This window comes from Mandrillus leucophaeus, unplaced genomic scaffold (genome assembly GCF_000951045.1).
Source record: "Mandrillus leucophaeus isolate KB7577 unplaced genomic scaffold, Mleu.le_1.0 Scaffold201, whole genome shotgun sequence".
NCBI lineage: Eukaryota > Metazoa > Chordata > Mammalia > Primates > Cercopithecidae > Mandrillus > Mandrillus leucophaeus.
Genome location: NW_012102044.1, coordinates 142,682 through 153,764, shown reverse-complemented (window position 1 = coordinate 153,764; position 11,083 = coordinate 142,682). Strand labels below are relative to the sequence as shown.

Genomic DNA, 11,083 nt, shown 5'->3' with positions numbered 1-11,083 from the left:
GAGTGCGGGGCCCGGGCGGGGAGTGCCGGGTCCATTTCCGCGTGGCGTGGGGCTGGGGTGAGTGCCGTCAGGGCTCTTGGTGGGGAAGGACTGGCCCGGCCCTGGGCCTTCATGTGGGACCAGCAGCGCTGTCTCCGCCTTACCCCGAAGGGAGCGGCCGCTGCCGCTTCACAGCCCGGGGAGCGGAGGCCCCGGAGCGCAGGGGGCGCCTCACTCGGGTCTGAGCCTCGTTCTGCGCCTGGCGCGGAGGAGGTGCCCAAGAAACACCGACTACTCAGTGCAAGTTGAAGGACAATTTTTGAAGGAAAGTTGCAGGGCTAGCGAATAAAACATTTTTGAGAGGTTTAGTTGTAATTTTTATTGGACTGAATTTAAGTGAATGAAGATGTGCAGAAGCCTGTTGTCTGAAATCAGTACTTTAAAAATTCTCCTTAACTGTGTCTGTGTTCCCTGCACTACCTTTGAGTGAACAACAGTGTTTAAGGAAAGAAGTGTCTTCGAGAATCAGCAGCATCAGTTTTATCTATAATGTCGTTTATTTTTTGTTGAAATGCTTGTTCTTTCAGGAAATTGGAAAGGAAAGGAAAGAAAAGCCATGGTAATGCAGAATTTTCGGAATTGGGTGCTAAATGACGTGGTCACATGTTCTCAGTCCATTTGGAGGGCAGTGTTTTTGTTTACCATAAGTCAGCTGAATTCAGTGTTTTGTGATCGTAGTGAGGAACATGACAGGCCTGGTTTCCAGACGGAGACTCCAGTATTGAGCATATTTGTAACCATCCCGTTGCCATTCCTCCCGCCTCGGGCTGGCAGCAGTGGTCCTGGCTTGCCTCCAGGGGAACTGAGGCAGAGACTGTAGAAGACTGAGGACCGAGGAGCAGAACAGGGACTAAAGCTAGCCGTAGGTCACTGGGTGGCTGGTTCTCATTGTCGTCTCCTTAATTTTTGTTAGACTTGGAGGAGGCGAGTTCTTCCCCATGCTCAGTGAGGCTTAGTTAATTTATGTGTGTGTGTTTTTAAATTTGAGTGTTATTAAAACTGCAACTGTTTTATATAAGGTATTTGAGTATAGTGTTCTATCTACTAAAATTCACTTTGGGATCCATTAACAGATCGTTGAAAGTGTTATATAAATAGCACAAGAATTGTTAGACTAGTTTTTGCTGTTTCACTTGCATTTCACTTGTATGTTTCGGGATACATTTTTACAGTGTATGAGTTTTAAAAAATTGTCTTCATGAGTTGTATATACACAGATATTACAGTAATATTTATTGTGACATTGAACTAAAATTCACCCGATGTGAGATATAAGATAGAGATGTAACAAATTGTTGTTTTGAGATGTAGATTTATTACATAGAATTATAATGATATTAGATACCAGTTTAAGACTGTTGAAATAACAGGGCAGTTACCACTTTTTTTTTTTTTTTTTTTTTTGATATGCAGCAACAGTATCAAAGTGCTCTATTTTGGGCAGATAAAGTAGCTTCACTCTCTCATGGTAAGTGACAATGCTAATTGTTTTTCTGATTAATCTTAAATTTTTTTCTATTTCACCTTGTACCTCTGACCACTTATGTGAATTTTTCCCTCCAGAGGAACCCCAGGACATCTATTGGCTGGCTCAGTGTCTTTACCTGACAGCACAGTATCACAGAGCCGCCCACGCACTCCGGTCACGGAAACTGGACAAAGTAGGTAATGGTATGAACTTCAAAGCTCTTCAGAGCTTTAAAAAAATGTCATTAGTGGTCGAGCGCGGTGGCTCACACCTGTAATCCCAGCACAATATCACAGAGCCGCCCATGCACTCCGGTCACGGAAACTGGACAAAGTAAGTAATGGCATGAACTGTAAAGCTCTTCAGAGCTTGAAAAAAATGTCATTAGTGGTCAAGCGCGGTGGCTCACACCTGTAATCCCAGCACTTTGGAAAGCCAAGGCGGGTGGATCGCGAGGTCAGGAGTTCAAAACCAAGATGGTGAAACCCCGTCTCCGCTAAAAATACAAAAATTAGCTGGACATGGTGGCAGTCACCTGTAATCCCAGCTACTCGGGAGGCTGAGGCAGAGAATTACTTAAACCTTGGAGGTGGAGGTTGCAGTGAGCTGAGGTCACACATTGCACTCCAGCCTGGACAACAGAGCGAGACTCCGTCTCAAAAAAAAAAAGTCCTTAGTGTTTTAGGTGTATATTCCATTATGTTGAAGTTATTTAAATTTATGCAATTTTTCTTTGTTTTTGTTTTTGGTTTTTTGAGGTCTCTGTGTCACCCAGGAGTGCAGTGGGATGATCGTGGCTCACTGTAGCCTCAGACTCCTGGGTTCGAGTGATCCTTCTGCCTCAGCCTCCCTAGTAGCTGGGACTACAGGTGCATGCCACCACACCCAGCTAATTTTAAAATTTTTTTGGTAGAGATGGGGCCTCACTATGTTGCCCAGGCTAGTCTTGAACTCCTGGTCTCAAGCAGTCCTCCTGCCTTGGTCTCCCAAAGTGCTGGGATTATAGATGTGAGTCATCACAGTAGGCCCAATTTTTTTTACCGAATGTGAAGGGAAAATGTCTTACATCTCATCTGTCACCTTCTTTTTCCCCATCTCCCGTCTAGTCTAAATTCTGAAGACTGTTTTCTAAACAGCTGTGAAATCATGGATATTCCTTTTCCTCCCCACTCATACGTGTCAGGCCTTTGATTCTTTGTCTGTTCTGTTACAGCCTCTCTTCTTGTCTCTTTTCCACCGTAACAGTTTTTCTCTGCTCACCTTCCCTGTGTCCAGTTCATCTTGTGAACTGTTACAGGGGTGAGTAGTCTTCCTAAAACACAGATGTGATTATATTCCCACAAGGTCATTCAATGACTTCCCATTACCTACAGGATAAAGTCAGATGCATCAGTAGGTCTGTGAGGCCCTCCATGATTTCTCTCCAGTCTGCGTCTGATCCACCACCATCAATACCTGGAGCACGTGCTCCAGTCACGTGGGGCTGCTGTGAGCTCCTTGGACACCCAGCAGTTATTCACACTCAGTGCCTGAAGTGCTGCCCAGCGCTCCACTCCTCTGACCACTTACTCGCTGCCTCACTTGCTCTCCTGCAGATGTTTCCTTCTCCACCTGGCTGGTGCTTTCTGTGACCCCCTTTCGTCATGCTTACCTGTTGTGCTTAGTTCATGTCTTCCCTACCGTAACCTCCTGGGGCAGGGCCTTTTTGAATCCTTGGTGCCTAGTAAACAGTAGGTTCATAATAAATATGGTTTAACAAGACTGGAATTTTATTTTTTTAACTGCAAGAGTAAAACGAGAAATTATGAAATTAGCTCTATTTTATGCTTATGGCTTGCTTTGAAAGTGAAAATACGTATTATTTTGACCACTATTTAAACAAATCAATTTCTTTCCTAGTTGTATGAAGCATGTCGTTACCTTGCAGCTAGGTGCCATGTAAGTATGCTCACAATTTCATTTTTATTTGGTTGAATGAAATGAGTGTTATGCATCCCTTATATATGTGTGAGAATTTTAGTGATGTAGCTTAGCAGGTTAGTAAAGTATTTCATGAGGAAGTGTTCTTTTCCTTACTATTGTTTGCTGTAAAATACTGATTCTTCATTTACTAAAAGCTGACATGCAGGAAGAAAATTCTACTTTAGACATTTTATATTTAAGTAATGGATATAATATATATTATCCTTTAAAAATCTGGATCATATGTTTAGTGTTAGAAATTGTGGGTGATGAGTGGCATTTCTGTTTTCCCCATAGTATGCTGCAAAAGAGCACCAGCAGGCCCTCGATATTCTTGATATGGAAGAGCCAATCAACAAAAGATTATTTGAAAAATACTTGAAGGATGAAAGTGGCTTCAAAGATCCCTCCAGTGACTGGGAAATGTCACAGTCTTCAGTAAGTAGTACTGTTAGCACACCTCAGTAACGGCAGCGAGAATTGCCCCCATTACGTGGTAGAAATACATTATCTTCTTTTACCGGAGTGTTACTATATTAAAACAATTGTGGTTGCCAATTTATTTAATTTGCCCACCAAAACCAAAAAAGATTCTGAGACATTTCTGAGCCCTCAGTTGGAAGCTGTAATTGTATCTGCAGATGCCTGCATCCAAAATAGGCTGGCTTGAAATCTTCCTTCTCCGATGTCTTAAGCTACTCCCTAAAAGTGGAATAATTTTTCTCCTTCTTTCTGTGTTTCAACAGTGTTTTGGACCCACACCAGGAAACTTCGATTAGCTTACATTGTTTCTTTCCAGGAAATGGTTTTGTGTTCCTGTTTGCTGCAAAGTACATTGCTATGTAATTTTGTGTATTTCAGTTTGTATACTTCATATCTCCATGAAATTGCACATTCCTTGCTGGCAGAAATTGTATAATAACTTATTAAGTGACACTTATAGATCACTAATCTGGATTTTAAAAAAATAAAATAAAAACTTATTGAGGTTTAATTCATATGCCATGCAGTCCACCCATTTAAACTGTATGGTTTGATTCCTTTTAGTATATTCACAGAGCTTTGCAAACCTCACCATGGTCAATTTTAGAATATTTTTATTATTCAGAAAGAATCCCTGTAAGCCTTACCTGACCTACCTACCAGTTTATCTTTTTTCCCACATCTTTTTTTTTTTCCCTTAATTAAGACGGGGTCTTTGCTTTGTTGCCCAGGCTGGAGTGCAGTGGCACAGTCACAACTCACTGCGGCCTCAACCTCCCAAGCTCAAGTGATTCTCCCACATCAGCCTTCCGAGTAGCTGGGACTACAAGCACATGCAACCACAGTCAGCTAATTTTTTAAAAAATGTTTTGTAGAGACAGGGTCTCACTGTGTTGCCCAGGCTGGTCTCAAACTCCTGGGCTCAGGTGATCCTCCTGCCTTAGTTTCCCAAAGTGTTGGGATTACAGGCATGAGCCACCGCACCTGGCCCATTTATTCTTTATATTTTTGGTAGAACTTTATTCGTCTACTTTTCACCTTAGATAGTTATTTTTAAGCATAAAAGAATATTACGCATTCTAGGTTTTTTTTTTTTGTCTGTTTTTTTTCTGGCCACTCATTAATTTATGTGTTGGGAAGCACATTCTTCTGCTAAGAAATGCATTTATGAGAGTGTCTGGTACAGTCATTATTTTAGGACCTCTTATCCATTAACTTACCTGCCACGAAATGTGTGATTTATTTGTAATGATTGTTACCGATTTTGTGAAATTATATTTTTAAAAAAAGCAAGTCCTAGGATATTGCTTATCTTGAAGACTCTCATAATTCATTATTTTTTCTAAAATTTTACTTTACGAATCTTCTTCATATCCTTAATGATTTTAGCTGCCTGTTGCTGGATCATCTTTCAATTCAGTTATGTGTTTGAGGTCCAGAGTCTAGAATGTGCATCAGATTTCCATATCTTCTTGTTTATGGTAGTCGTGAGATGGCCATTGAACACCTTACCGTGTGCTAGCACCACAGAGAGGGTAGCATCTCTAGACCTCAGAGTTCTATAAGTTAGTGTTTTTACCCTTTTACAGATGAGGAAAGGAAATGGAGGCCAAGAGAGGTTCAATCACTTGTCCAAGGTTACAAGTGGCAGAGCTGGGGTTTGAACTCGGGTCTGTCCTGCCCCAGCAGGCCATTATGCTGACTGCTCTGACCACTGTGCTGCATTGCTGCCAGTTTCTGCTCGTGAAGATCCTTTTGAGGGGTGTCTACCTATCACACTGTCAATCTTGGAGTTTTATACACATGCGTACACACTCTGTTTGCCATCTCTAAATCATTGCACTGTTTTGGACAAAACAGGTAATGAACCTAGTAGCTGTGACATGGACTTTTGTTATAAAGATGTGTTGGAACAGAGCGGTTAGAGCCCAGGGAAGGTGAATTGAAGAAACTTTGCTGTTTTTTTTGTGTGTGTATATGTGTGTGTGTTTAAATCCCTTTAAATGCAATAAAAACTTCTCAGTATTCTAAGACACAATTCTCTATCAAAAATTAAGTTTAAGGGCCAGGCATGGTGACTCATGCCTGTAATCTCAGCACTTCGGGAGGCCAAAGTGGGAGGATCACTTGAGGCCAGGAGTTTGAGAGCAGCCTAGGCAACACAGCAAGATTGTCTGTACAAAAAATTTTAGGAATTAGCTGTTCATGGTGGTGTTCACCTGTAATCCTAGCTACTCAGGAGGCTGAGGTAGGAGGGTCACTTGAGATCAGAGGAGTTCAAGGCTGCAGTGAGCTATGATCGCACCCCTGAACTCCAGCCTGGGAGACAGAGTGAGACTCTGCCTCTAAGGAAAAAAAAAAAAGTTAAGTTTAAAAATACTGACTTAATATGCGACTCATTATTTTTCCAACAGATAAAGAGTTCTATTTGTCTTCTACGTGGGAAAATCTATGATGCTCTAGATAACCGAACTCTGGCTACCTATAGCTACAAAGAAGCTTTGAAGCTTGATGTCTACTGTTTTGAAGCATTTGATCTTCTAACATCACACCACATGTTGACAGCACAAGAAGGTTTGGAAACTCAGGTGTTTTATGTTTAGCAAAATTAATATTGTTTGGATTTTTTGCCTCTGAAATCTTCTAAGTCAACAGCAGGCCACGTACGGGTTTAAATAGACCTACTGACTTTCTTAGTCTTCAAATGTAAAGCACATTGCAGAATGCAGTATTGTACGGTGCCTTGTGCTGTCCGAATCCAGGGATTGTAATAGGAAGAGACCATCTTTTTGAGAAGTGATTGAGATAGTATAAACCAGGATTTCAGTATCTCATTCAGTGATTCTCAACCGTGTTGCTCTTTAAATCCTTGGGAAAATTGAGAAACGTCCATGTCCAGTTCCCAACTCCAGAGCAGTTGAGTGGGAGTCTCGGGGTGAGATCCTATCAGATGGTTTAAAGCTCCCAGGTGATCCTGATGTACCACAGGCACTGAGAATCACAGTCCCAAGTATGTTGGCAGTAATGTGAGGTGGGTAAAGAAGGGAAACAGAAAATAGAGTGGTTGAATTAATGGGATTCTAGCGTATTTTAGCCTAGTGCAGGGGTTCTCAGCCAACCAGGGTGATTTTGCCACCCCCTCAACCCCCCGGGAACATTTGGCAATGTCTGGAGACATTGTTTGTCACAGCTGAGGGTCAGGGAGGGAGGCTGAGAGGTTGCTGCTGCTATCTAGCGGCTGGCGGCCAGAGGTCCTGCTTAGCACCTGCAGTGCACGGGCTCCCCCGTCCCCAGCAGAGCAAGATCCCCGCAGCGTCAGGAGTGCAGAGACTGGTGGTTCTTAGGTGACAGGAGCCACCTGGGACCTGGCCTCAGCCCTAGAAAAGTGACCTCCACCTACCAGATGATTCCCATCTTCAGGCCTGGAACTGCTGTGTCAGCTTCTGTAGCACATTTTGATCTTATGTTCTCTTTTGAGTTTGATTTACTTAGACCAAGAACTATAGAATAATATTTTTAGTTGTTGGCTTTTTTCCCTCTATAAATATTATGAGGATATTCTTTTTTTTCTTACCATTTTTAAGAAAAAGAACTTCTTGAATCACTACCTCTTAGCAAGCTGGGTAATGAAGAACAGGAATTGCTGCGTTTTCTATTTGAGAACAAATTGAAAAAAGTAAGTAAAACCAAAGAGTTAGCATTTGCTTTATGTAAATATCGTATTCCATTAAATTTGGCATCTAGTCTTGTATTAAATTTTCGAAATTAAAACTTTTTAAATTTAGCACATTTTCAAGAATAGAGCATTTAAAATACATAAGATTCCAAAAAAAACACTTCCAAAAATACCTGTCTTCCTCTGAAAGACTCCTTATACTAAAAGATTGAATTGCCAAGTAAATGGAATGGTGTTGCATGAAAATGAAGATTTTTTTTGTTATGCTTCCTAAATGTTTACTTTGAGAAATACATCCCACTATGGAATTCTGTGATAAAATTGAGAAGGGAGTGAAACTTACTGAGAGGAGTACTTATAAAACCTAAAGTTGTAAGTTTTCAGAGGCTCACATTTGTTCTTGTAAATGTTTTAACCACTTGGGTCAAACACAAATTGAATCGCATTTTATTTTGTTTTTGCTCATTGCGTTTATGTTTACGTTTCTCTGTGTTTCAGTATAATAAGCCTAGTGAAACGGTCATCCCTGAGTCTGTAAATGGCTTGCGAGAGAATCTGGATGTGGCAGTGTCTTTAGCTGAGAGACATTATTATAACTGTGATTTTAAAATGTGCTACAAACTTACTTCGGTGTGAGTATATCCATCAGTTTTTCTGTAGGAACATGGAGTTCACTCCATCTTACCTAAGTGATTCATGGACGTGCTCTCTGAATCATCCTGAACTAGATGATAATTTAAGTTACCTTTACCGTTTGTAGAGCGCAGAACGGGGTGCTGTCTTAAAAGAGCAGTTTGCAGACATGAGTTTATGCATATTTGTAGATTTATGACATTAACTTGGGAGGGATATACACGTCGCTCTTACTGATCTTGATAATTTGCAAGTTTGAAAATACCATTTTGGCACATTGTTTTGTAAAATTCATTCTCAGTTAGAGACTGACGCTGTGGATGCTGGGTGTTCAATATGCTGCACTCGGTAGCTAAGCCATCTCCCACACGCATCAGTTTTCCAGTGTGCATAATTTAAACTTTAGCTAAATGACATATACTGTTTTTTGTAGATCTTGGTTGGGTTTTAAATCCTTGAAATTACAAAAATTTTAATTGACAAAACACGTAACCTATTTATTAGGTTGGTGCAAAAGTAATTGCAGGTTTTGCCGTTGGACGTAATGGTAAAACTGCAATTATTTTTGCACCAACCTAATGGTATTTCCTATTGGTTTTGATTCTTTTAAATAATCGGCCTACTTATTTTATAAATTATAATTCTGTTGACTTAAAGTAAATGTTTGTGATAATGTTTATTTTTATTCCTTTCAAACAAACCAGAATTTTTTCTTTAATTTGTCACTTAATTGTGGCCTTAACTGAATCAACCTGAAGATAATGGAGTGAAGAAAGTGCAGTGTTATAACCCCCAGCGTCATACGTGATGCTGTGATGACTGCACATAGCTGATCCTCATGAGTGCCGTCACCTCCTGTTTTGGGGGTAGTAATGTGTTGCTTTTTAACTTTCAGAGTAATGGAGAAAGATCCTTTCCATGCAAGTTGTTTACCTGTACATATAGGGACGCTTGTAGAGCTGAATAAAGCCAATGGTAAGATTTTTTATAAATTAAAGTAATTCTTAGACATAAAACAATTTTTTTCTGTAACTTGAAATTTTATCTCTGAAATTCTGGATAGTTGAGATTGCAGGTAACATAATGGAACCCTACTATAAGAGTAACAACTGGGGAGGAAATGTTTAGGAAAGTAGCAAATGGCCAATTTTGTTTTCCCATCAGAACAATTAGTTCTTTATCGCTGTTTCCTACTACCTTTTCTCAGATACCATTTATGTTTCAAGGTTTGTTAACTTTAAATTGTTTGGTGTCAGTTCTGCCATTTTTTTCCTTTTTGTTTTGTAAATTCCATTGGAAATCTGATATGGTAAGAGTCGATAACTACTTAGAAATTGGAGGGGAGCAGATTGTTTGCTCGTGTTTTCCGTATTTTTAACATTTGACATTTAGCTGTGTTTGGGGATGCATTTGTCCTTGAATTTTTCTACACCGAATGGTGAGCTCTGTCAGGAAGGAAAACCCTCACCGAATCCCTGCTGCTCAGAGTGTGGTCTGTGGAAGCTGGTTGGAAATGCAGCATCTCCAGCTGCCCTGGTCTGCTGAATCCAAGTCTGCATGTAGGAAGCGTCATCTCGAAATGCCAGGATTTACACATTTCTCAAGATTACATAGTATCACTGATCTGATGAAAGTTTGTTCAACCAAATTGGTTGTGGGTGGTTATGATGGTCCATAATAGGCCCTTGGTGTGACAGGCATGAGCTTCTGAGAGAGGTGAGGTGCTTTGCTGTATCCTCTGCAGTATTCAGGAAGTGGTTTCTTAGGGGCTGTCTGTTCCCACCTTGCGCACCATGTGTCCTTCATCTAACTCTCCAGTTAGTCAATTTTGTATCTAGAAGGAAAGACAAGTATGAAATTCTTACTTTGCTGTAAGAAGAGAATTCTGTGACTGTGAAGAGTTGTAATGAAGTCATGTCTTAAATCACATGTGATATGAACAATTGTTCTTTTTCTGCTTTTTCCTGAACAGAACTTTTCTATCTTTCTCATAAACTGGTGGATTTATATCCTAGTAATCCTGTAAGTAATACAACTTTTAGTCGTAGTTTTTTTTTTTACCTGAACTTTAAGAAAATGCTTAACTTGTATTTAGACAATAGCTTAAGTTCAAGCAAGTGCTGTTTTATTAAAGTGTTGCAGCAGAATCTCCTAGTGTTTAGCGTACTTACAAAGCAGCATTAACTTTTCCACCCATGAAGGTATATTTTAATTATAACAAAGCAAAAAGGGTTTTTAACCCTCTTTTCTGATTATAGAAATTATACATGCTTATTTTAAAATACTTAGTATCTAACAATATAAAATACTGACCATGACAGTCACGCATCCCTTTCCTAGGAAATGCTGATAATTGTTTGGTAGCTTTCTCACATTGCACGTATAAGACAACTTATTGAATTGTGTACTGATTCCAAACTGTCGTGGATTGGAATGGAGAACTAGGAATGGAAAATGGAATCAGGGACTGCATTTTTAAAGACAAAATTGGGAATCAGGGTGTAAGACTCAGTTAAGACAAGAATTTGCACCCTATCCCATTGTGAAACCAGTGCAAGAGAAAACCAGCTAAATAGTCAGAACGTGGTCAGAGAGCAAGGAAGAGCCAGGGTCAAGCTGGGGGAGATGAGCAGTGCAGGGGGTCAGGACGCTGGGGGAGATGAGCAGTGCAGGGAGTCAGGACACTGGGATAGATGAGCAGTGCAGGGGAGTCAGGACGCTTGGGGGAGATGAGCAGTGCAGGGGGTCAGGACGCTGGAGGAGATGAGTAGTGCAGGGGGTCAGGACGCTGGAGGAGATGAGCAGTGCAGGGGAGTCAGGAC

The 11,083-nt window shown here is 40.7% G+C and overlaps 1 protein-coding gene across 2 annotated transcripts in view; it reads left to right on the top strand.

Moving 5' to 3' along the window:
- Positions 1-1,449: 1,449 nt before the first annotated feature.
- CDC16 (cell division cycle 16) overlaps positions 1,450-11,083 on the top strand; it is a 41,106-nt gene continuing 31,472 nt past the window's right edge. For both annotated transcript variants that reach the window (XM_011979416.1, XM_011979415.1), the window contains exons 1-9: positions 1,450-1,507; positions 1,603-1,700; positions 3,407-3,445; positions 3,767-3,907; positions 6,367-6,526; positions 7,537-7,628; positions 8,127-8,260; positions 9,157-9,236; positions 10,234-10,283. In XM_011979416.1, the coding sequence (XP_011834806.1) occupies positions 3,809-3,907; positions 6,367-6,526; positions 7,537-7,628; positions 8,127-8,260; positions 9,157-9,236; positions 10,234-10,283 (615 nt within the window). In that variant the 5' untranslated portion in view covers positions 1,450-1,507; positions 1,603-1,700; positions 3,407-3,445; positions 3,767-3,808. The remainder of the gene's footprint in view (positions 1,508-1,602; positions 1,701-3,406; positions 3,446-3,766; positions 3,908-6,366; positions 6,527-7,536; positions 7,629-8,126; positions 8,261-9,156; positions 9,237-10,233; positions 10,284-11,083) is intronic.